Source organism: Physeter macrocephalus, chromosome 4 (genome assembly GCF_002837175.3).
Source record: "Physeter macrocephalus isolate SW-GA chromosome 4, ASM283717v5, whole genome shotgun sequence".
In the NCBI taxonomy this organism is placed as follows: domain Eukaryota; kingdom Metazoa; phylum Chordata; class Mammalia; order Artiodactyla; family Physeteridae; genus Physeter; species Physeter macrocephalus.
The window spans coordinates 102,590,993-102,617,806 of record NC_041217.1 but is presented as its reverse complement, the minus strand read 5'-3'; the positions used below and the strand labels follow the sequence as shown (position 1 = coordinate 102,617,806).

At 38.1% G+C, this 26,814-nt stretch overlaps 1 protein-coding gene across 10 annotated transcripts in view; it reads right to left on the bottom strand.

Annotated features, from left to right (window-relative positions):
• Window positions 1-13,044: 13,044 nt before the first annotated feature.
• EVI5 (ecotropic viral integration site 5) overlaps window positions 13,045-26,814 on the bottom strand; it is a 224,315-nt gene continuing 210,545 nt past the window's right edge. For 9 of the 10 annotated variants that reach the window (XM_024119714.1, XM_024119715.2, XM_055084461.1 and 6 more), the window contains one exon: window positions 13,045-17,108. In XM_024119714.1, the coding sequence (XP_023975482.1) occupies window positions 16,797-17,108 (312 nt within the window). In that variant the 3' untranslated portion in view covers window positions 13,045-16,796. Of the gene's footprint in view, window positions 17,109-20,861; window positions 21,255-26,814 lie in introns of all 10 variants that reach the window. The other variant, XR_008617203.1, reaches the window with a different exon arrangement.

The window sequence follows — 26,814 nt, the reverse complement described above, 5'->3', positions numbered from 1 at the left end:
ACACACACCCCTGCACATGACCCCCAATCCAGACATATCTGATGAAAGAACGAAGAGGGCTTCTGTGCGAATCAGGGATTTGCTTGTGCACTGCATGGTTTCTTTGTTCACTGGTAGAAGAATGTCCTGGTGGCAACAAGGAAACACAAGGGACAGCACCAGAATGAACTCTGACTCAGGATGGTAACCTGAGTGACCAGTGTGGCAGCTGAGTTTAAAAGCAGTCCCTGAGGCCTGAAGGATGGAAAGGCAAGTGCTGGCATAGTTGTTCCACAGGAGGATGGGGTTTGTGGATTCAACAGCACGATTCAGTTTAATTCAACAAATATTTAGTGAATACTGGTTGAATGTCATGTACCGTGCCCTGTGTGGGGTACAGAGATGGATATGAGGGCCTCTGCTCTCCTTTACCCACCAAGAAGTGACTATAGCAGGGAAGGTAAATAAAAGAGAAAATTAATGAATGAAGAACATTTCCCTCCTACCCCAGGCCTCTGAGATGGCCATTTGGCCTGGCATACAGGGACTTTTTCCTTTTTTTGGCTGCACTGCATGGCTTGTGGGATCTTAGTTCCCTGACCAGGGATCGACCCCGGGTTCGTGGCAGTGAAAGCCTGAGTCTTAACCACTGGACCTCCAGGGAATTCCCCAGGGACTTCTCTTTTGACCAGTGTGATAGTTAATTTTTCATGTCACTTTGACAAAGGGATACCCAGATAGCTGGTAAAACGTTATTTCTGGATGTATCTGTGAGGGTGTTTCCCAAAGAGATTAACATTGCATCAGTAGATAAAGTAAAGAAGATCACACTTAACAATGTGGGCTGGCATCATCCAGTCTATTGAAGGCCCTAATAGAACAAAAAGGTGGAGAGAAAGGGTGAATTCTCCACACCCCACCCCTTCTCTCTCATCTTCTCTTATCCTTGGACATTGGAATTTCTGGTTTTCAGACCTTCAGCCTCGGACTGGAGTTACACCATCAGCTGCCCTGGTTCTCAGGCATTTAGACACAGACTGAATTATACCACTGGTCTCCTGGTTCTCCAGCTTGCAGATCGTGGCACTTCTTGGCCTCCATAACAGTGTGAGCCAATTCCTATAATAAATTTCCTCATATATATCTAGATATATCCTATCGGTTCTATTTCTCTGGAGAACCCTGATGAGTACAACCAGTCAGCACCATTGCACAGTTTCTGCTAAAGATCTGAAATTAACAAAATACATGAGGCTGAGGTTAGAATTTTGGAGCATCAAAATATTCGACCAGTTGTGAAGAATGTGATGTACTTTTTGCACAGACATTTTTCCTTCTGGTTTGGGAAGTATTTTGTAGTTTGGATTGTAGAAAGGCATTTATTTGATTTTGGCATATTCCATGATGCTTGTCTAGCCAAAATTTCTCCATGTTTTTGCTTGGATTCTCTGGGAAGGAGTCAGAGAAGGTGAATGAAAATGCTTTCTTTCTTTCTTTCTTTTTCTTCTCTCTCTCTTTCTTTCTAATAGCAAAGTTGAGATTAACTATTACTATTAACTATTTTTGGTACCAAGACCAGCTGTATTTCTCTCTGGAATCCTAAAAAGTGGTTATTGTGTGATAGAAATGAACAATGTTCTCATACTTCCTTATAGTAGATGCAATACTCAATACACAGTGTTGATATCACAGAAAAGTACAAATTGGTAAGAATTATACTTTAGGAAACTATGGCACTGTCTAGCAAGGTACCAGTTGTCTAATGATCTGGTTTAATCCATGTTTTAGACTAGACTGTCTGAAAAAGCACATAAGCTGATGTATGCTTCAAACAATCCTCCCTGAAAATTGCTTCTCCCTACTGAGTTTTTAATAAATATTGGATGGGCTTCCCTGGTGGCACAGTGGTTAAGAATCCACCTGTCAATGCAGGAGACATGGGTTAGAGCCCTGATCGGGGAAGATCCCACATGCCGCAGAGCAGCTAAGCTCGTGCACCACAACTACTGAACCTGCGCTCTAGAGCCCATGAGCCACAACCACTGAGCCCGTGTGCCACAACTACTGAAGCCCGCGCACCTAGAGCCCATGCTCCCGACAAGAGAAGCCACCACAATGAGAAGCCTGCTCACCACAACGAAGAGTAGCCCTGCTCACTGCAACCAGAGAAAAGCCCGCATGCAGCAACAAAGACCCAACGCAGCCAAAAATAAAATAAAATAATTTAAAATAAATAAAATAAAAAATAAATATTGAATGACAAAATGAGATTCCCGCGTGCAGCAACAAAGACCCAACGCAGCCAAAAATAAAATAAAATAATTTAAAATAAATAAAATAAAAAATAAATATTGAATGACAAAATGAGATTATATTCCCAGCCAAATCCTGGAATGTAGCTATCCTGAGTTGTCTAAATTCAGACACACATGCCTTAATATACAATTCAAGGGTAGAGTTTGACCTATTATGAAAACTGAGGTACCTAAGGACAGCTGGCTGGGTAAAAGGCTTTTCTCACCTACAAGGGAAAACCAAAGTCAGGTGTAGACTTTTCCTGAGGAAATTGTTCTGAGTCTTTATAGCACACAAACTCGACTCTAAAAGCTCACATCCATAGAACATGGACAAAATGATATTTTTCCAACTTTATATTTTCAATACAGAAAAGTTCAAAGAATAGTGCAATGAACATCCAAATAATTCTAACTAGATTCAACTCCAACATAACCTTAATATAAAATTTGAATAAAAATATTAACACCAAAAGAAAATCTTAATTAAGCATCCCCAGAATTCATAACTTTTAGTAGGGCTACTTCCTGCCATGTCTACCCTCTGGGTAAAGTATCTGTGATGTACATGGAGATAATTAAACAAAGTAACTTATATAACATTGTTTTAACATTATAAACCAGTTAAAAGATGAGAAATACCTACTGAATACATACCAAATGTAAATTTAGTTTGCAAGTTATACCTTCTCTGGCAGCAATTACTCAAGAGGGTTTTATCAAGAGCTCTGAGTTTGAGATGAGAAGATTGTTTTATCTGCATATACGAAAGTGCTTGCTTTTCTTTTCTTTTTTTTTTTTTTACAACAGAAGGGAGTTGTCAAGCTCAGCTATGAAAACTGTTTTATTGCTCAGATACTTTAAGATTTAATATATGTGTTAATAGGGAGCAGCAGGATAGAGTGTGTCTGTGTTGAACTTGTGCAGATGGCTCCATAACCAATTCCTGCCAACAGACCTAAAGGCTGAGAAAATGTCAAAGGAATATTATTTTGCATATAATAAACAAGCTACATCTAAAGTCTGCCTATTCCTTATGTACAACACTAGCCAGAAAAACCCAGGCTCAGAATTTGTCAATCAAGATAATAACTCATTTTTTTGGTTGTTGACTATGAGTTCTTTCCCCATTTTATCTCATTGACTACAACAACCCTATGAGGTAGGCAGTGTTATTGTTATTATTCCTATTTTATGGGTGAGGAAACTGAAGCTGAGAGGTAACTTTGCCCAAAGTCACACAGTTAGTTAACAGGATTCAAACTTAAGTGGATTTGATATTAAAGCCCAGATTTTTAACTCTGGTTATGCTACACCCCTATAATAAGCAAACAGACTAGATGGTCCTTTAATCAGGCTCGCTTTTTCAAAGACAGAATAAATGCTGCTCTTCTGCCAGGCATGGTCATGTCTGTGGAGGGAACAAGTCAGAAGTACCTCTTGTTTGTAAGGACCAGAGCTTGTGATTCACAGCAATTGTTAAACAGCTCTAGAAATAAAGTCTTGGGTACTTTATTCTCTTTTATAAACTTTTTTTGTTATATAATATATATATATATAACATATATAAATATATATAAAAATATAGATAGGTAGATAGATAGATAGATAGATACAGTAAAAGTGCATAAATCTTAAGAGTATAGCTTGGCTAATTTTTACATAGATATACACCCAAGTCAAGATCTAGATTATTTTCAGGACCTCAGGTGCTATACTTAATTTGTATTTTTTAACCAGTTGCTTAAAGTGGGAGACCATTACTGAGCTCTGGTTAGAAATTGGCTTGGGAGCTACAAAAATCTAGGCCACTGACCATGGTCTGTAGAGTCAGGTAAAGTGAGCCTCCCATGAGCCTGTTCACATCTGGGTTGCCACTCCATCATCTTGCCTTGGAGGTCATGTTCAAAGTGCCAAATCTAATGGCCTGTCTCGGTTTCTTCCAAAAGTTCATAGCAAAGAAGGTTTTATTGTTTTTGTTTTGTTTTCATGGAAAGTATCAAACATATATAGATAGAATAGTAAAACGTACCCCATGTACCCATCACCCAGCTTCAACAATAAATCTATGGCCAAACTTGTTTCATTTTATCATTTATCTCCCCATCCACTGCTCCCCTCCTCCACCTGACTATTTTGAAGTAAATCCCAAATATCATATCATTTCTTCTATAAACATTTCAGGACATCTCTCTAAAGAATAAGGACTCTTCTTAGCAACAGTTTTGAGGCAAAGAAAAATTATAGATCTTTGCTTTTATAAGTAAGTGTCAGGTAGACATTCCAGATTTTGGTTGTTTCATCATTAATCCTATGAAGGTTTTCTTGGCCAACCAGTAGTTCTTGACAAATCATGTACTAGGAAAAGTGATACCTTCATTTTCAGGAAAACTGGTTATGAGTTTTCTACATCCAAAGCGGTTTATGTAAAATTCACCTAATGATAAATCACCAGGTGTTCGAAAGCTCTCAGCCACCTTACTCTTGTCAGTGCACCAACCACCCTAATCTAATTCCTAGGTATTATGGCTCTATGACAAGGATGCTCTTAGTTAAGCCAGAGAAGAGAAAACTTTATACGTAATCCAGAGTATTCATTCTAAGGGTGGTTAGCAGCATAATAATAATATATGTTATAACTACAACATATGAAGCAATCTCTCAGATTAGAGAGGAAAATTTCCCCCAAATGTATTCAATACCACGTTTCCGTTTACAAAGAATATACGTCTTCAGTTTAAATTAGCCTGTTCCCAAAAGTACACTCTATAAGGAAAATGAATATTCTTTTATAGTACTAATGAGAATGTTAATTTGTAGAGGATAAATTGGCAATATGTGTCAGAAAAACGTATTTAAAATATACATACTCCCTGATGTAGGAATTCCACTTTTAGTAATATATCATAAGGAAGCAAAGATGTGTTACAACTTATTTTAAGCAGTTTCATGGCAATAATAGGGAACACATGCCCAATAACAAAACATTGGTCAAATAAATTAAAGAATGTTCATGTGATGTACAGCCATTAAAATATGTAGGAAAAGGTAAGTTTAAAAAATCAGGTCACATGACAATGTGTACATATATTCCCAAGTTTGATAACTAACTAACTAACTAAATAAATAAATAAACAAATAAGGAAAACAGGAGAGAAAAAGACAGAAAAATAAGAGGAGCAATCCAGGGGTCCCACCATCCCACTGATAGAATAGAAAGGAAATTATCACAGAGATCAGGACAATGTTTCCAAATCTAAAGGACATAAGTCTCCTTATTGAAAGGATCCAGTGAGGGCCCAACACAATGAAAGAAAAAAGGCCCTATATCATAGGATATCATTGTGAAATTTCAGAACCCCAAGATACTGGGGGACATCAGGCAGTCTCTATCATATTGCCCAAACGATCAATCAAATAGAATAAAAAAGAATAAAAACATTTTCAGACTAGCGACATCTCACAACATTTAATTCCCATGCACCTTCCTTGGGAGGTGACTGAAGGATGTAGTGTAATTTACCTAGAATTTTGGATTGATGATAAAGATGAGAAAAATTCCATCACTTACTAGCAATATGACCTTGGGTAAGTTACTTAAGCTCTTTATGCCTTTATTTCCTCTGTAATGTGAAGATAATTATATTGTTGTGAGGATTAAATTACTTAATATATTAAAAGTACTTAGGTAAATGCAATGCTTTATCCTGGATTAGATCCTGGAATAGAAAAAAAGTACCTTAAGTACATAAGTGGAAAAACTGGTGGGATCCGAATAAAGTCTGTAGTTTAGTTAAACCTATTGTACCATTTAAAATGTCTTATTTTGACAAATGTACTATAGTTATGTTAGACATTAGGGGAAGCTGGGTGAAAGGTATATGGGAACTGCACTATCTTTGCAACTGTGGTGCAAATCTAAAATTATTCCAAAATAAAAGATTTATTTTAAAAAAAAGTATTCACCCCTACCTCACACCATATTCAAAATGGATCATCAACCTTAATGTAAGAGCTAAAACTATAAAACTCCTTTATATAAAACTATAAATCATAGTGACCTTGAATTAGGCAATAATTTCTTAGATATGACACCAAAAGCACAAGCAACAAAAGAAAAAATAGACAAAATTGACTTCATCAAAATTAAACACTTTTGTGCTTCAAAGGATACCATTAAGAAAGTGAAAAGATAGCTCATGGAATAGGAAAAAATATTTGTAAACCATATATCTGATAAGGGACTGCTATGCAGAATATACCAAGTATTCTTACTAATTCAACAATTAAAAAAAACAACCCAATTAAAAAATGGACAAGGGATTTAAATAGATACTTCCAAAGAAAATACATAAAGGGTCAATAAGCACATGAAAAGATGCTCAATATCACTAATCATTAGGGAAAAGCAAATCAAAACCACAGTTAGATACCACTCCACACCCAACTAGGATGCCTAAAATAAAAAGGACAGACAATAGTAAGTGTTGAGGATGTGGAGAAATTGGAACGCTCATACATTGTTGGTGGGATTGTAAAATACTGCAGACACTTAAAACAGTATGGTAGTTCCCCAAAATGTTAAACAGAGTTACCATATGACCCAGAAATCCCACTCCTAAGTATACACCCAAGAGAACTGGAAACCTATGTTCACATACAAATGTGTACACAAATATTCAAAGCAGCATAATTCACAATAGCAAAGAGCTAGTAACAACCCACATGTTTATCAACTGATGAGTGGATAAACAAAATATGGTATACTCATATACTGGAATATTATTCAGAAAAAAATAGTTGCCTACTAATAGTAGGGGCTGGGGAAAGGAGAGAATAGAGAGTGACCGCTAATGGGTATGGGGTTTCTTTTTTGGAGTGATGAAAATATTCTGAAATTGATGTGAATATTCTGAAATTGGTGTGAACCAATATTACTAGTGGTGATGGTTGAACAACTGTGTATATACTAAAAATTATGTAATTGTATACTTTAAAAGGCTAAATTTTTTTCCAAAGATTTTTTTTTGATATGGACCATTTTTTAAGTCTCTATTGAATTTGTTACAATATTGCTTCTTTTTTTTTTTTTTTTTTTTGTTTTGGCCCTGAGGCACGTGGGACCAGGGATTGAACCCACACCCCGTGCACTGGAAGGCAAAGTCTTAACCACTGGACCGCCAGGGAATTCCCAGGCTAAATTTTATGGTGGGTGAATTAAATCACAATAAATCTGTTATTTAAAAATAGTTATTGGGCTTCCCTGGTGGCGCAGTGGTTGAGAGTCCGCCTGCCGATGCAGGGGATACGGGTTCGTGCCCTGGTCTGGGAAGATCCCACATGCTGCGGAGCGGCTAGGCCCGTGAGCCATGGCCGCTGAGCCTGTGCGTCCGGAGCCTGTGCTCCGCAACGGGAGAGGCCACAACAGTGAGAGGCCCACGTACCGCAAAAAAAAAAAAAAAAAAAAGTTATTGGCACAAAGTAAGTACTATGTTTCCAAATATTTACTGCCTCTCCTTGGAGGAGTCTTAGTTGTGTGACTTAGCCAATGAAATGGCTAAGTGATATACATCAATGAAAATGATGTATATCACTTCCCGGCAGAAGATTTGGGAGCCAGCATATTGTTCACCATATCACTTTTCCCTCTACCTTAACAATCAGCAATGTTCAAAACAGAAGTGGTGGGCTTCCCTGGTGGCGCAGTGGTTAAGAATCCGCTTGCCAATGCAGGGGACGCGGGTTCGAGCCCTGGTCCGGGAAGATCCCACATGCCGCAGAGCAACTAAGCCCGTGCACCACAACTACTGAGCCTGCGCTCTAGGGCCCGTGAGTCACAATTACTGAGCCCGTGTGCCACAACTACTGAAGCCCGTGCCTATAGCCTGTGCTCCACAACAAGAGAAGCCACCACAATGAGAAGGCCGCACACCGCAATGAAGAGTAGCTCCAGCTTGCTGCAACTAGAGAAAGCCCACATGCAGCAATGAAGACCCAACACAGCTAAAAATAAAATAAATAAATTTATTTAAAAAAAGAATAGAAGTGGCTTCATCAGCCTGGTTCCCAGAGTAAAAACGATGTAGAGCAGAGCAGCAGCCAACTTTTGATGGACGTGTAGCAGGAGTGAGACATGATGTTGTAAGCCATGAGATTCTAAGGTATGTGTTAATAACAACAACAACAAGTAGTATAATTACCACTATGGGCAGAAATTAGGAAATAGAGAGTGTTGGCCCATCACCTCAAACATATTTATGTGGAAATACCATGTAGATAGTGGAAGTAGAGAACTGCAGTGCAGATGAGAAGTCAGGGCAGGAGAAGGAACATTCAAATCCATGAATACTAACTGAGTGGCCTGTACTGGTTCTGGGGATTCACAGATGCCACGCACGATCTCGCTGTTAGCTAACGTTGACTGAGCACTTACTATGTGCCAAGCCCTTCTGGGCTCTGGGCCTTGTGTTGTCTCCAGTCTCATTAAAGAGCAGTTTGGTGATGATGAATAAGAAGCTTCTCCAATTTTGACCCACAAATAAACAATCTATTTTAGAGAAATTAGTGAAGCAAATGAAAGGCTGTGGGATCTGTTTAAAATAGCTACAGAGTGTCAAGGGCTGTGAGCCAGACCAAACAACACACCTTCCCACACACCCGACTTGGGCTTGTGATTACTCAAATCCCAGCACTGGCCTGGGGAGCTGCCTGCCAGGGACATCCCTCCACAGAGCACAACTGGAAGGCAGTTCGCCAGAATAGGGCAGAGCTGGACCTGGCCTTAGCTTTTGAACTAAGTTAACTGGGGGGAAATGCCTGACGCTTTTCTTTATAAATTTATGCTGAACATCACAACTCCTCACTGTTGGGGTTTCCACCTCGTCACCTGGCAGATTGCTTTTGCAGTGCTGGCAGCAGCTCAGTGGGCTGATGAGGCAGGGGAGAGGGAAATGGCTCAGAGACTCCTTTAAGCTGAGCAGCTTAAGCCTGACCAGAAGCGTATCTGTAGAGAGAAGGCTGCAGAGACAAACATTTATTCATGCACCAAAGGTTTTAAAACCCTCTTTGTAAATGGAGTGTAGTTGGCCCAATCCTGAGCTCCAGTGAAGGGCACGAGGGTAGAAGCTGGGCTTCGAGACATGCAAAATAGAAGAGACAAGGCAGGGCTGTGGGGAATAGCTGTCGTCTCTTCTACCCATGGGGAAGAATCAGCCTGGTTGGGGTTAGGCAGGTCCACACACAGTTGTGCCTTGAAGACTGAAGTACAGCAAACACCAAGGAGGGATCCCTACTCCAGACCTGGATGGGAGTGACAAAGATGATACAAGAGACCAGGAAAGCCTTCACCTGGAGAGAAAGAAGAGTCCTTGGTAGAGGAGGAGACGAGGTGCTATGACTTGATGGGCTGCCCTGGTCTGTCTGCTGTGGAGGGCTGTGTGCAGTGGCTGCCTGTCCCACCCCCTGTGGCAGAGGCAGGGAACAGTTAGGCGCTCCCAGGTGCATCTCAACTGCCACGGCATCTCTCAGCCTTGGAGTCTCTCATGTGTACAGTATGCATTTCCTTTAAAAAAAAAATCAGAGAAACAACATCTTGAAAGGCAACCAGTTTCTTTCCACCTGCCCTGCTCTCTCCTGTTAACGAGGACAGTCTCAGAAGATCCCTGCAGTCTCTGAAAAAGTGGCCAGCCCTGGGTGACAAAGGGGGGGCGCTGTGGACACAGTAGTAGCTACTTTGTTAGGGTCAACTCAGGATACAAAAAGATTCTCTGGGCCTGAAATCCCACACACTGGTTTATGATGCTTCATTTCTAGACACCCTTGGTAAAATCTAGAGTGCAGAAGAGATGAAGCCATACACCCAGATCAGGAGACATTAGCACCTAGGTAAGAGCAAGTCATTGGGTCGGAGACAATGGGACTTACAGTTGTTGCCAGGATCACGGACGCTGCCCTGGTGCAGGGTGGGGCTTTTGGATGGGCAGAGAGCAGGAAGCAGTACGAAGGAGGCCCTTCCACCAAGTTGGGTGTGATCTCTGAATTCCGACGGCACTGTATCTATACCTTTGTATCTCTCATTCCATGTGTGAGGACAGGAGTTGGTCTGGTTCATCTTTGCTTCCTCAACAGTGCCTGGTGGGTGTCTTCTGCCAAAGCAGTATTCAGTAATTAGAGGACTCTGGAGTCAGGCTGGCTGCACTGAGATTGCACTGGGTTTTCCACTGATATTCATATTTCACAGATGTTGTTTATCCATTTTAATAGTGAATAAATTTACGTACAGTGATTTATTCAACTATTCATTCACTCATTCAACAAACATTTATGGTGAGCCAAGATACTGTCCTGAACACTGGGGAGAGAGACAAAAATCATAAAGTTTGCATTCTAGTGTGGGCAGACAAAAACAAAATGATGATGTAAAATGCATAGACAGTTATCAATGCAATGGAGAAAAATAAAGCTGGGAAGGGGCCTTTAAAAAGGGTCAGGAAAGGCCTCCTGTGCAGGTGATACTTGAGCAGAGAAGAGGAGTTAGGGAGCTAGTCTTGTGGGAATGTGGCAGAAGCCCATTCCAGGAAGGGCAAGGCCCCGGGAGTCTGGTGTACCAGCAGCAGCAAGGAAGCCATACATTTCTGTGATTTGTCCAGGTTTCAACAACACAAAGCTCGAGTCCCAGTCTAGTGCCAGAATTCTACACCTAAAAAATCCTTTTTATTTCATGGACACTGCAAATTTTATAAGTCTTCAGGTATTAGGTTTTTTTCCTTCTATATATCTTTACTTGAACACATTTAATTTATAAGCTGACTCTAAGTTCTCAACATGCCTATTTTTTAAAAACTGTTTCAACCATTTAAAGAAAATTTATTTATTTGGCTTTGTCGGGTCTTAGTTGGGGCACTCGGAATCTTTCGTTGCAGCGCTCAGGCTCTTTGTTTGCAGCACATGGCTTCTCTCTAGTTGCGGTGCGAGGGCTTACTTGCCCTGAGGCACATGGGATCTTAGTTCCCTGACCAGGGATTGAACCAGCATCCCCTGCATTGGAAGGCGGATTCTTAACCACTGGACCACCAAAGTCCCTATTTCAACCATTTTTAAGTGTACAATTTGGCGGCATTAAATCCATGCAGTGTGGTGCAACCATCACCACTATCCATTTCCAGAACTTTTTCATCATCCCAAACATAAGCTCTGTATCCATTAAACAATAACTTCCCTTTCTCCCACACAGCTATCCCATGGTTAATGTCTACGTGTTAGACATGTTAGAAGTACAGAAATACTTGTGTTGATATATCTGTCTATAAATTTGCTATTCTAGGTACTTCAAATCAGTGGAATCACACTATGTGTCTGGCGTATTTCACTTAGCATTTTTCAAGGTTCATCCATGTTGCAGCATCCCTGACAGTCCAGTGGTTAGGACTCAGTGCTTTCACTGCTGGGGCCCAGGTTCAGTCCCTGATGGGGGAACTAAGGTCCCGCAAGCTGCATGGCGCGGCCAAAAAAAAACAGAATTTCACTTCTTTTTATAGTTGAATAATATTCCATTGTATGTATATACCACATTTTATTTACCCATTCATCTGTTGATGGTCATTTGTTGTTTCCACCTTCTGGCTATTGTGAATAATGCTATTATGAACATTGTTGCACAAATATCTGTTTGAGTCCCTGTTTTCTTTTGAGTATATATCTAGAAGTGGCATTGCTGGATCATATGGTAAGTCTATGGTTACCTTTTCTGAGGAACTGCCAAAACTTTTCCACAATGGCTGCACCATTTTACTTTCCCTTGCAGCTATGGACAAGGGTTCCAATTTTCCCATATCCTTACCAACACTTGTTAGTGTGTGTATGTGTGTGTGTCTTAATAGCCATCCTAATAAGTGTGAAGAGGCACCTCACTGTGGTTCAGGTTTTACTTTTCTCACCAGCTACTAGAAACAAATTTGATATCCATCTGCAATAGATGTATATATTTGTAGTTTTAGTCCTAGTGGCTTTTTGTTTTTTGACTCACTTCTAAATATATACCATAGATTCTCAACCAGGGGTGATTTTCACTCTCAGTCCTCCCTACTTTTGGCAGCTGGAGACACAACTAACTGAAAGAGAGGGTGCTACTGGCATTTAGTGGGTAGAGCTCAGGAATGCTGATAAACATCCTACAATGTACAGGACAGCCACTTGCAACAACTTGGCCCCAAATGTCAATAGTGCCAAGGTAGGAAACCCTGGATTATAAATTACATTTTATACAATTGTATATATAATATACAATTATATACAATGAACTACTGCTTCTGAATTAAATGAGTATTAACATTGTGATGATGCAGAAGGCATAACCTTCTTTTTATAATTACCTATGTATATTCAAATTATATATTTAAATATATTTATTGAATTAGTTGCTAATTAATTTAATAATCTAAAACACAATGTGAGATGAAAATATTGCCATTACTATTTTCAAAAAATTACCATGTTGCTGAAGGAAATAACAAATGCATGTATTAGGCCTTTCATTAAATTGAAAAATGTATACTAGGCTCTCTGTTTGGCACTAGTTACACATAGGTGGAACAGGTGGATATGGTCCCTGTACTCACGGAGCACAAGCCTTACTCATGAATATCTGATGTTAGGCCACACATTTTTAAACAGGTTTTTTTTTTATGCCTATCCCCTTTTAAGTTGAATAGTTTAAGGAAAGAGAAATTCTTATAAAATGGAAAACTTTAATTGTTTAAAGCAAAGGCACAAGTAAACATTTCAGGTTATCATACAATGTTACAACAAGAAATTCCAACAGTAAAATGAAATACATTATAATTTTGCATCTCTATAGTATATCTAATGTATTATTCTATCCTCTCTTTGGAGTGAAAAGAAGGGGTAGGTAGATCAATGGACTGATGTAAAAAGTTGGATTATAAATAGCATTCACTCCACTTTTAATCAGAAAATTTAATTTCAGTAGAATGAATTAAATTAAAATTAATTAATTTTAAAAACTTACTGTTTCATTAACGACAGAGCAGCAATAATTTTCAGGCTAAAGCTCATTGTTTTAACAAAGTAAATCACTGATTTCATGAAATGTTAGCTGTTGACACCTGGTACTTACACAAAAATCAAGCTGGTCATAAAAGGGCTTTACTAAAACACAAATTCATACACTCATTTTACTTTAAATCTGAAAATTATAGTGCACTATGTAAAGATAAAGAAGAATGAGGAACCAAATCATTTCTTATGATGTCAGAAATAAAGTACTTTAAAAGGTCTAGACCTTGTTTTCAATCAAAGGCACTATCTGGAGAGTAACAAGCTGCATTACATTCCAGAGCTAAGAAAAAGTTGTTTTTTCCTTCCCCAAATAGCCAACCAGTTAGTTAGGACTTGGTGTCTCAATTAGTCATCAAACATTGAATGATTAATATCTATCAATAAAAAGGGTAGAAATTGTGTAAAGTTACATCTTTGACTTATTTTTCCAGGAAGAAAAAATTTACCACTAATTTTTTAAAAGGCTGTTGAAATATTTTCTTGATCTTTAAGGTCTCTGTTTCATCACCTCAATGCAATTTCCATTTTATTCAGGTGACTTGTAGTCTCCCTCAGCATTTCAACCCAGGATGGCAATGACACCAGAAAGTAACTATCCCAAGGGAGTGAGTTATCCTATTACATCCTAAAGGCCAGGAAGATTTTAAACCCTTCTAAGGAGTATTTGAATCAAAGATCTTGAATGAGAAGATTGTTGTTTCTAGTTTTTCATTATCCAAATGACAAGAGTCTCAACAGAGTAAGGTTTACTTACCATGATTCCTTTAACAACTAATTCCTAACCTGAAACAGTACTTAGGAAATTCTTTAAGAATATCTTTCAAAGTTTAGAATTGAAACATGGTTCTAGAAAGATGTTCTTACTTTTAAAGTCAAATTATAACACTGACTCAGTGAAGCATACCCTAAAGGTCAATCAATGATGCATGCTTTAAAGAACAGTGCTAGGATTCTGGTATTGTTTCCTTTCTTTCTCCATTTCCAAAGGCACAGACACCCTTCCAAATTTGTCTATGGCTTCGAAGACTTTGTAATCTAAAATAGCTGGCACACTCTCCATGTTGAATAGTTGTAAGTATAGGATCCACCAGGAAATTTTAGGTTTCCAAACCATTAGCTCAACAGCAAAAGCAAATGGTTCAGTCTTCTACTCGAGAAAAACTGAAGAGGTAAACCTACATTTTAGAGTATCTAAATTAAGGTCAGCAAACTTTCTCTAAAGGGACAGATAATAGATATTTTAAGCTACTCAACTTTGCTACTGTGGCACAAAAGCAGCCACAGACAACACGCAAATGAATAAGCATGGGTATGCGCCAATAAAACTTAGACATTGAAATTTGAAGGTCATATGATTTTCATGTGACACAAAATATTACTCTTTTGATTTTTTCCTCAACTCTTTAAAAATGTAAAAATCATTCTTAGCTTGTGGGTCATGTGAAAACAGGATGTTGGCTGGAACTGGCTCATGGGCTGGATCATTTGGATTTCTTGATGTGGGGGGTCAAAGCAATCATGTGGCCATGAATCATCACATTTCACTTGGGCATCAACAGCCTCTAGACCGACAGCAATGAACCCCAAAAGAGAATCCCAAAGACACCAGTCAGACAATTCTAGGAGTAGTATCTATGTTCATGAGCTGTGTAAAGCTTATGAGTGTTGATACTTGCATATCTATAAATATAGATATATATCTATATAATATATTCAGGAAACAATTTAAATCAAACTTATTTAAATCACATTAACTGTCAGAAAAGCAGGGAATTGAGAAATTCATTAGCTGAGCCTTTTCAAATGCTTTGGTGTCAGAGTGATTTGGATTAAAATCTTGGCTCTGATTAGTTACTAACTTGTGACCACAGGTAACTTACTTAAACACTAAAATTTAGCCTGGAGCTATGGAGACGATATAGGCATGTTTTCAATCTTGTTTCTCAAGCAAAATGGCTATAAAGGGTTTGCTGGGAAACCCTTGTCTACTATGCACCCTAAGGCTTAACTCCTTGTTTTAGACAGAAAACTATTTTTGTCTCTTCTGTTCCACTGTGTCATGTAATTTTTTTTTCTCTGCATGCAACATATTGTGCAAAACTGTACCTCCATATTTACCGAATTCTACCTTCCTCTTATTCTTGAAGGTTATTTTTTTTTTTCCATAGGCTGCTGATGAAAATGAGAGTAGAAAGCATCCAGTCAACACATTTTTGTAGTCTTTCCATAGTACAAGTGTAGTTTGGGTGTTTCCTCTAATTTATCAATGACAGGCATTCAGTTTTCTAGTGAAAAAAAGTCTAGATGATAAAGAATTGGTAGGAAAGGATTCTTATGGCTTGCTTTATCTATAGATTAGTAACTAGAGAATCTGAAGATAATGTTCATAGATTATTTGCAGATACAATTGCTGTGTATTGTGGACCTCAGTCCATTGATTAAATTATATTAAGTAGAATATTAGAACTAAGTAATGTGTGCTATTACCTCTCTAATCATGAAAAATTTATTAGTTACATACACATGAAGTAAAAGATTTCACCAATAGTGTCTTTGAACAAGCATCAGTTATGAATCTGCTAGTGTTGAATGCTAAGCAAAATTCTAAAGCTATTAAAATATTAGTGTTTGGTTTTATTTTCAATTTTCTTTTAACCTATTATTTACAGAGGTCCTTTTATAATGCTGAAGGCAGTCATCTTGCAACAGATACATTCTCCACATAAAATGTTCAATGTTGCGTGGTGCAGATTTATAAATATGTACAAAAACCCACTATATTTGCAGTTAACTTACTACTCTGACTGGTAGGCCACACATGGAAGCATCATGTGCACATAAAAATCTGAAATTAAAACAAAATTTAGAATTCTCAAGACAGATAACCATTAATTTGTGTTTATAAAATTATGTGAAAAAAAGGCTTTGCGTTTGGGAATTTTCAATGACCCACTAATAAAGCAGTAATTTTAGTTGAAAAAAAAAATTCCCCAAACACAAAAAATCCAAGATAAATCAGATGTATGTCTTGGTCAAATGTGTGTAGACAGCCACCCTGAAAACAAACTGATAAATATAAATATACAATTTGTTCACTGAGCATAAAATATTGCACAAGAACAGTTTTGTCTGAAGAAAACTCAATTTTCCACAGTTCTGAACTTCAAAATGGTTCCCACATATAGATATATCTGCATTTTCTAAACAAGAAACATTAATATTTAGTAATACTGCTAGAACCGTATTTTTCCCATTAACCATATTCCACTCTACTTTATAGCAATGGTAAGTCAGTGGTGAAGATTTGGCAAAGATAAAAAAGCAGTTAAGATTGTAAAATATATATATTTATATATATATATACATATGAAACAGATATGTTCCAAAAACCCTTAGTCATGATAACTGATCCCTTAAAAAAATCCACAGTCTAGGTCACAGTGATGGTCAGACAGTGGTTGAGTACGACTCGCTTCTCGGGGGCCGCTCCTTTTGAGCCACTTCACTGCTCTCTCTGGTCTTCAGCGCACTGTCTTCTGCTTCGCTTTCACTACCATCTGCCACAGTGGGGTCCAAAGACATCAGGCCAGATTTTCTGTGCAAAGGAAAACCAATGCCACTTTCCTGTAAGGAATTACCTATGAACTCTTCATCAGAGGAATGGAATGATTCATCATCTCCTATTAAATGGTTGACGATGTGGATTCCGTCAAAAGGGGGTTGGCCGGAGAAGCCCCTCTGGCCTTTTAGGCACCTGAGCTGTTGAAACAAAATCCAAGTTAATATACTCAACTTGGGGAAATATACACACTCCAAGAAAGCAAACATTTCATGTTTAAGTAAGAAGATACCCTGATCTTTTTCCATTTATGGATATAAATAGTAACTACCAATTTTTTAGTGACTCTCACGTGTTACGCAATGAGCAGATAACTTATTTTAACTGAATCACCACAACAGTCCTGTGTGGTTGATTTTATTATCTTCATTTTAGAGATTAGGAAATAGAGACTCAGGTAGTGTAGCTTGCTGAGGACACATAGCTTATACCCAAGTTTAGATTCAAATGGAACCTTTGTTATACTAGAGATAACATGAACTCCATGTGCCCATTACTTAATTTCAACATCTTGTTACAATATGCCTCTCTTGTTCCTGGATTATTTTGAGGTAAATCCCAGCCATCCTATCAGTTCACCTGCAAATATTTCAATGTACATCTGTAGAAGATATGGACTTAATAAAGACAATACTCTGAACTATCACACACACTGTCTTAGAGCATGTCTCCATAATTTTGTGAATGATGATAATGGTTTACAAATCCATAAAATTTGCTGGGAGTCTCCATCCTGCTATAATATCCTAAAGACCACCATACCACTATCACTCAACGAAGGCAGAAATGCTTCTTCCCACTATTGATATGTCCTTCTGTGTAGAGGGAAGGCCAGTGATGTATAACATTTTTGCCTTCTCTCCCCTATTCCTCCCAGGAAGAAGGAGTGATTTCTTTCGCCAGGGGTAGGGAAGAGGAATGGCACATATTGCTCAGCTCTATTCCCTCTTTCCATCTTTGGGAACCAGGTTCTGTTTCTCTATCCTTGGAATTTTATCGGGCCATACCCTTGTGTGGGAAGGGCTATGCAGATCAAATGCTACCTATTACTGGAGGGGCAAGTCTGACAAATTCTAGAGTTCAGTATTGAAAAACCCACTGTTGCACACATCAAAACCACATTCTCCCAAACCAGTTTTATCAGTATTAAGGGTGATTTCTTTTCATCATCTGCCACTTCTTTGCCTGAATTCCCTCAAATTCCCAAACCCACCACCATAGATACTACCACATCCACTATCATATAATTAAGACATCAGCTTCTCTTCAACAGCTTGTTTTAAATATAAAATTTAATTTTTATATTATAACCTGTTTAATTTCTCTCATACACCATGAATTTTCTCCTACGATAAAGTAGAAGAGTTAAAAAAAATCCAAAACAATAAAAACCATTAACTATCAAAATCTACCTTTACTATCAAGAATTTGCTAAAAATATACTCCATGTCTCTTGTCCTTATCATTACTATCAACCTGCAATTTTGTTTCTCCAGGACAAATTCCTGGTCACTAACTATCTTTCGAATCTTGAGATAAAGACAATGTGAAATATTCAGGAAATATTACATACACTTTCAAAACTAACGGTTCTGAAAGTAAAGACATTACAGCTTTGCCATAACACCTCCTAGCTTTCCCGATAGACTTCCAGGAAGAAGTGAAGAAACCCTAGTACTTCCCTGTTGGTATGTGACAATGGGAAACAAGAGGGATGCTGGGACTCAACACAATGATGTCTGCCTCAGGTAAACCTTCAGCCATTAAGAAATTCCTGTGCCCTAGGTTAAGAGAACATCATAGTAAGGTACAATGTAATTTAAGTAAAACCTTCCTCTTTGGCATAGCAGAAGGGATATAAACTTGGAGTTGAATCTTTAGGGAAAGGGCACAGAGCACCACAAAGACCTCTCCGTGGTTGTGATACACACTGCATTACTACAACTGCCACACTCTGATGCAACATCCTATCACCATATTGCAACACATGATTTATAGCTCCAAGTGTAAAATTAAGTCAGTTAATGTCTTCCTTTTTCTTGTCCCCAAACCCTTTTTGAAGAAATAATATAGAGCACGTGTCTTCCTTCTTCCTGACTATAAAGGAGGAGTATGGCGGAGGAACCACAACTTCCCAATTGTTTGGAAAGCTATAGCTTTTCTTTGCTCTAGCAAAATTTATTGCAATTAAAACATTGTAGCCTCATATCAAATGTAATAATCGACCTCAAATATTATATAAAGTGAACTACAGATTGAAGGGTCATTTATTCAATGTCAAAGGAGATGCAATTATTGCTTCTTTGAGAACTGCTAATGTAGAACAGCAAAGACATTGAGAAATTTTTTGGTGGAAAGAAGAAAAACGTGAAGGTAAGGGATGGTAAAACTGAAGCTATATCCTAGTTATCCCCTAGACCTAGGAGTGTGCATATTGGTTCTGAAAGGGAAGAGGCCTGTGGTAGGCCCTGAAGGTAGATATCTGGGCAAGGAATTTCAGGGTACTGTGTATGTAGAGTATGGTCTCAGAGGGGTTAGACTTCAGGTGGGGATGTCCTCTGGGAGGGCATCCTGTGAAAAGGAGTTTGGCTGGGAGAGGACCAGAGCTGGGCCCTCTAAAGTGCTGTCTTAGTTGCCTGCATCTAAGAGCTGTACTGCTTACCCTTATTACTAGACTTCTGGGAACTAATTATATTTAAACAACAACAGAGACTTCCCTGGCGGTCCAGTGGTTAAGATGCTGTGCTTCCACTGCAGGGGGCACGGGTTTGATCCCTGGTTGGGGAACTAGGATCCCGCATGCCGCATGGTGTGGCCAAATAAAAAGAAAGAAAGAAAACAACAACAACAAAAAGCAGACAAGTAAACTTCTTAACCCAACCCCCATAGAAAAACTTTCAGGGATATTACCAATAATAAACTTAGATTAGCATATCTCAAAACATGGCCCACTGATCATTAGCATTAGGATAACCAAGTATGCCTATTAAAAATGTAGAATTGCTCCCCAGATTTAAGGATCCCAAATCTGAAGAGTAAAACCCCAGAAACTATATTTTTTACAAGCATCTCAGGAGATTTTGATGTATTCAGAGAATCACTGTGGCAGATCCTATGCTCAAACCAAATGGGGCTGACTCAGAAAGGAGTTGATTTATCTGAAATGCAACTATCAATTACACAGGACAAAAGTGCTCCTGAACTATGAACATCTGCCTGTTTGTGTCTGGTATACACAAATGGACACCATCTTTCAGTAGTACAACCAAGCTGTTCTGGGCCAATTCTACTATCTGGTGGTTGAAACAAGGGGCGGTCTGTTGAAACCTCTTTTCCTGAAACTTTCTTCTGGTCTAAGGGTAGAGTCTACAAATGTATATGTTCAAAAAAGCTGAGCAATTTTGATGTACATCCTAGGATAAGGACCACTCTTTAGGCAATGTTTTTTTGTTTGGTTTTGTTTGACATCTTTTTTAGGTCAATCACAGGATAAAGAATCTGACAAAAGCTACTGCCTTTTGTCTTGAAAAGTATACATACGTACTAGATGGAGCATACCCTTTGGAGGCCCACTGTCTTTCTAATTTTAGGTTAAAGACTATAGGAATATCTTCGTGACACTGGGAACAGCAAGGACAAAAGCTTCAATTGTGAAATGCACTCATACCGTGGAAAAGAAAAAAATGTATTATTTTTCTGGGTGAAATTAGGCATAGGTTTTAAAGTCAATGAATGTGTCTAGAAGTACTTTTGAGATTCACCAAGGAAAAAGAGGCACCAGGAGTCTCTGAATTGTACGTAAAGGGATTCTTCACTGGGGAATCTTTGGATTCCCCAAAGAAGAATCTCAGCAGGATCATCCTACAATGACGGTCACAGTCAATGAATCCTACCCAGGCATTCAGAACTTCCTGTCAGATTTTTAAGTTCTTTAGTCTTTTTTATTTTTTTTATTTTTGGCAGTGTTGGGTCTTCGTTGCTGCGCGCCGGCTTTCTCTAGTTGTGGCGAGCGGGGGCTACTCTTCGTTGTGGTGCACGGGCTTCTCATTGCAGTGGCTTCTCTTGTTGCGGAGCATGGGCTCCAGGCATGCGGGGCTCAGTAGTTGTGGCACAAGGGCTTAGTTGCTCTGCGGCATGTGGGATCTTACTGGGCCAGTGCTTGAACCCGTGTACCCTGAATTGGCAGGCAGATTCTCAACCACTGCGCCACAAGGGAAGTCCTTAAGTCCTTTAGTCTTAAAGTTTGAGTAGAGAGTAAAGTATTATCAGACATTTGAGGAAAGCATCTAAGAGAAACCAGAAAAAAAGAAACTAGAAGTTAACAGACTATCTGGGGAGAAGAAAACTTAAAAAAAAAGCATCATTCATTCCTTCTGAAGACGCCACATCCATGTAAAAAAAAAAAAAAAAGTGATATTCTAAAAAGGGTCTTAGACATAAATTTCTCTGACCTGAAAGACATGTGCTTTGAAATTGAAAAAGCTGTCAAGTGCCCAGGACAATGGATAAAAGTAGACCTATACTACAGTACATCACAATGAAATTTCAGGACACTGGGAACAAAGAAAAGACAAAGTATCCAGCCCAAAACAACAGTAAGTTTTACATAAAAGATTAAGAATCAGAATGGTATCAGACAATTACAGCAGTGCCTTCAAAATTCTGAGAAAAACATTTCTAACCTATATTTAAAAAAATTGTAATTACCTTAAAAAATTTTTTTTATACCCATACAAACTATCAATTAAATGTTGAGGCTAAAATATGAGTTAAAAGCTTAAAGGACCTGAACCGGAATCAGATAAATCCTTTTTATAGTTTATCTTCCATCGTTTTTCCCCCCCCCCACCCCCCACCAAAAGGTAGGTGATATGCTCCACCAAAATGAAGTACACCAAGAAAGACATCCTTTTGTTTTCGATCCAGGAAAAAGGAAGTCTAATACAAAAGTGAGGCAAAAGGAATTCCTAGGATAACAAAAAAAGCTCCCAAGATGACATCTGTGCAGGAGGCCTCCAGGCAGCCAGACCTCTTTGAAGAAGACCAGCAGGCCAGAGGAAAGATTTCTTCAAGAAGGTGAAATTAGTAGTACACCTAAATTGTTTGAAAAGAAAAAATTAACACATAACAGGAGATTTACACTGTATTAGAGGAGAGTTACACATAAGAGACCACACCAAGAAAATGAAAAAACTAAGACAATCATTTGAATAAATGTACACAGGTAAAATGATCACAATAAGACACTATTTCCATACAACTGAATGCTATTTGGCAATAAAAAGGAATGAAGTAGTGATATATGAATGAACCTCAAAAACATTAAGCTGAGTCAAAGAAGCCAAATATAAAAGACGACATATTGCATGATTCCATTTATATGAAATGTCCAGAACAGGCAAGTCTACAGAGACAGAAAGTAGATTAGTGGCTGCCTACGACTAGGGAAGCAGGGGGAGGACAAAGGGAATGGCTGAAAATGGACATGAGGTTTCTTTCTGGGGTGATAGAAATATTCCAAAATTAGATTGTGGTTATGGTCACACAACTCTATAAATATACTAAAAGCTACTGAATTTTATACTTAAAATGGAAGAACTTTATGATATGTAAATTATATCTCAATAAACCTGTTAAAAATAACTAGAGCCAGAAAAACAAACAAACTCTCCCCAAAACATTATTTTTCAAACTTCCCTGATAAGACCATCTTGGAAATTTGTTAAAAATAAGATTTTCCAGGCCTGTCTTTGGTCTACACTCTAGAAGAGAGGCCTCTAGGGAAACAACTCAGGAGCTTTAACACACACTCACACACACACACACACACACAGACACACACACACAGACACACACACACATGAAATGTACCTTTCTTAGGAGTGGACCCCTTCCAAATCTTTGAGTAGGGTCCTGGTTTCTCTCTAAATGACTGAGTCTGTACCAGTAATTCTTTCTGGTTAGAAAGTATCGCATGGTGTCACACACATTGGAAAGGTCCCATTAAAGAGATGAAGCGTGTACTAAAAGTATGGAGGCAAGAGAGAGGTCTGAAGAACTGTTAAGCAATTTAATATTAGGCTGCTAGGGGTGCTGGGGTTGGGGGAGTGACATGGAAGAATCTTAAATGCAAATTGCTAAGTCAAAGAAGTCAATCTGAAAAGGCTAAATACTGTATGATTCCACCCATATAACATTTTGGAAAAGGCAAAATGATGGAGACAGTAAGTAGACCAGTGGTTGCTAGAGGTTCAAAGAGAGAGAGGGAAGAATAAATAGGTAGAGCACAAGAGATTGCTTGGCAGTACAACTCTTCTGTATGATACTGTAATGGTAGATACAAGTCATCATACATTTGTAAAAACCCACAGAACGTATTGTACAACACAAAGAGTGCATCCTAAAGTAAATAAAGACTGTTCCACAAAATAAATCTATCAATTTTAAAAAATGAGATGTTCTGTGATATTCTTCTATGACCACAATGCTATAATGTCAAAACTGCTTGAGAAAATTTTGAGAGTATGTTTGTTTCAAGGTAATGTTTAGGCTCATGTTCTTTAAAAAGTAAGATAAAACACAGTAAAAAGCACACAGATTTTAAGTGTACAGGTTGATAAATTTTTACTTATGTATATGCCCATGTAACTACCATCTGGATCAAGATACAGAATGCTTCCAGCACCCCAGGAGGCTCCCTTGTATCCCTTCTTCTGTGAGTGATAACCCTACATTCCCTCAAAGGTAGCCACTACTCTGACATCTATCACCATAGAATAGTATTGCCTGTTCTCAGACTTAATATAAAGAAACATATGGTATGTACTCATTTGTGTCTGGCTCCTGTTACTCAACATTATGTTTGTGAGATTCATCTATGTTGGCATGTATAGCAGTTGTTCACTCTTTCTCAGTGCCACGTTGTATTCCACTAGGTGAATATATCAAAATTTAACTCCCCATTATACTGTTAAAGACTTTTTGAGTTGTCTCCAGCTTACTGCATATAAGGCTGCTAGAAACATTCTTAAATATGTTTTTTGGTGAATATAAGCACTCATTTCTCTTGAATATAATTGCTGGGTCATTGTGTTAAGCTCTAGTAAATTGCCAAGCCATTTTCTAAAGTGTTGTAACGTAAGCTCTTTAATTTTTGCAAGAACACTTTTGCCTTACCTTCTGCCACGTTGGTCGTTAAAGCAAATTAATGGTCCTTTAACTGATCATACTGATTAAATTCATTCCAGGTTCTTATGAGAAAATACAACATTGAATTTTCAGCTATCCAATCACATTAGCGAAGACATGGAATGTAAACTGGTGGTAGAAGTGTAAATCGGTAAAAGCACTTTTGAAAATGGTTTGGCAGTATTTACTAAAGTTGACCATCTATCTACATACCCTACACCTAAAATAATCACAGATTACAGTTTGCTTGGGACAAACTATTCTCATTCTCAAAAGTGTCCTCGGGCTTCCCTGGTGGCGCAGTGGTTGAGAGTCCGCCTGCTGATGCAGGGGACACGGGTTCGTGCCCCGGTCTGGGAAGATCCCACATGCTGCGGAGCGGCTAGGCCCGTGAGCCATGGCCGCTGACCCTGCGCGTCCGGAGCCTGTGCTCCTCAATGGGAGAGGCCACAACAGTGAGAGGCCCGTGTAACACACACACACACACACACACACACACACACACACACACACACACACACACAAGTGTCCTGGTTTGAACGATAAATAAGTCACCCAGCAATTCCATTCTTAAGTATATGAACAATAGAAATAAGTATAATACACTAAAAAACATTTATAACAGGGTTCATAGCAATTTTATTCATAATAACCCCAAATGGAAATAACAGTAGAATGAGTAAATAAGTTATGGTATAGTCATATAATTGACGCAATAGAGTAACAAAAATGAATGAACAATTACTGCTACATGGAACAACATAAATCTCACAGTACTGAGCAAAAGAAGCCAAACACAAAATAATTCATTCTGTATGATTTAATTAGTATAAGGTTAAAAACTAGGCAGTGAGTGGAAGAGTGACAAGGAGACTTTTGAAATGCTGGCAAGGTTCTAGTTCTTGACCTTGGTGGAAGGTTAAATGGGCATGTTCATTTTTGTGATAATTCATCAAGCTGGACACTTAGGATTTACACATTTTTCTGTATATATCTTACACTTAAATTAAAATGTCTATTATTAAATAAAAGTCCAAGAACTAATTATTTTAACTATTAGATTGAATCATATGATACTGCCATTTTTGTAAGTGAAAGTCAAGTATCAGCAATTTCATTTGGCTTAATTAACCTAATTTTTGGTTATTTTTGTATTATATGTATTCATTCAAACTGCCTCAAAATCTTTAGGGAACAAGGAAGGGTATAAATCTAAAAACAAACATTTTCCACCATGCATATTAAGTTTCTTAGTTTCAATTATTTGTTTAGCTGTATCCCAAGACTAGGTGATCAATAAAGCCTCTCGAATATGCTTCCAAATTTATCTGCGGCTTGACCATTTTGATAATAAATTAGTTACATTCACCAGAACAAAACCCCCAAATAATCCAATAACAAAAAAATCAAAATTGCTTTTTTTTTTTTTGGTGGTACGCGGGCCTCTCACTGTTGTGGCCTCTCCCGTTGCGGAGCACAGGCTCCAGACGCACAGGCTCAGCGGCCATGGCTCACGGGCCTAGCCGCTCCGCGGCATGTGGGATCTTCCCAGACCAGGGCACGAACCCTGCATCGGCAGGCGGACTCTCAACAACTGCGCCCAGTTGGAAGCCCCCAAAATTGCTTCTTTTATTTTTTGAAGGTATTTTTTTTTGTTTTCCAGTATTATTTTGATATTAATACTTTAAAATATTAGCATTTTTACAAACCATTTTTATAACTCTTATAACATTTTAAATAAATCAACAGGCATAAATATATTCACACATACCTTAATATTGTAGTGATTCACACACACATGTATATTTGACTTTTTATTATTATTACTATTATTATTATTATTATTGGCCATGCTGCATAGGCAAGACGGATCTTAGTTCCCCGACCAGGGATCCAACCCACACCCCCTGTAGTGGAAGCACAGAGTCTTTACCACTGGACTGCCAGGGAAGTCCCTGAGTTTATATTAATAGATATGTTTTTTCCAAATTATATGATTTAACACTGGAATTAAATATTTAAAATCAGTACCATCTGGAAAAATATGGAATGATTGGTTGCTGTACATATATTTTACCTCTTGTTAGCTCCTGATGATGGGGATTATTTCTTAATCATTTTTGTATCCTAGAACTTAGCATTCTGACTTGACCAGAGTAGGCACCTAAGAATGTTGAAAACTACACTGAAAAGACAGCAGGATTCTTGAAAAAACCCTGGGGTACTGATTATTCATCCTGTCCTTTTAAATGCTGAATGAGAATACTAATAAGCAGACAGATAAGAGTGCTAATATACAGAATCCAAATAATGTACTGTTTCTTACCTGATGTGGATTGCTTCATCATGTTATGCATTAAGAGACAGAGTAAAAAAAAGTAAAAACATGTAGAATTTATTTAAATAATACTTAAGACATTCTGATACATTCATTACAACTTAAAAAGTTAACAAAATCTTAACCTCACTATCAACAAAGAGTTTGGACTTAAGGATTTCTCTGCATGTATTAAGCAATGCTGACCCAAGACAGCATTTAGTAATTAGAAAAGGAAAGTGATAAGCTGAGATATTATACAGCTTATAAGGAATAAAGCACAAAATGCACTATAGGTAATAAGAAAACAGGAAACTGTCATGTTCATAGTCTGATGAACG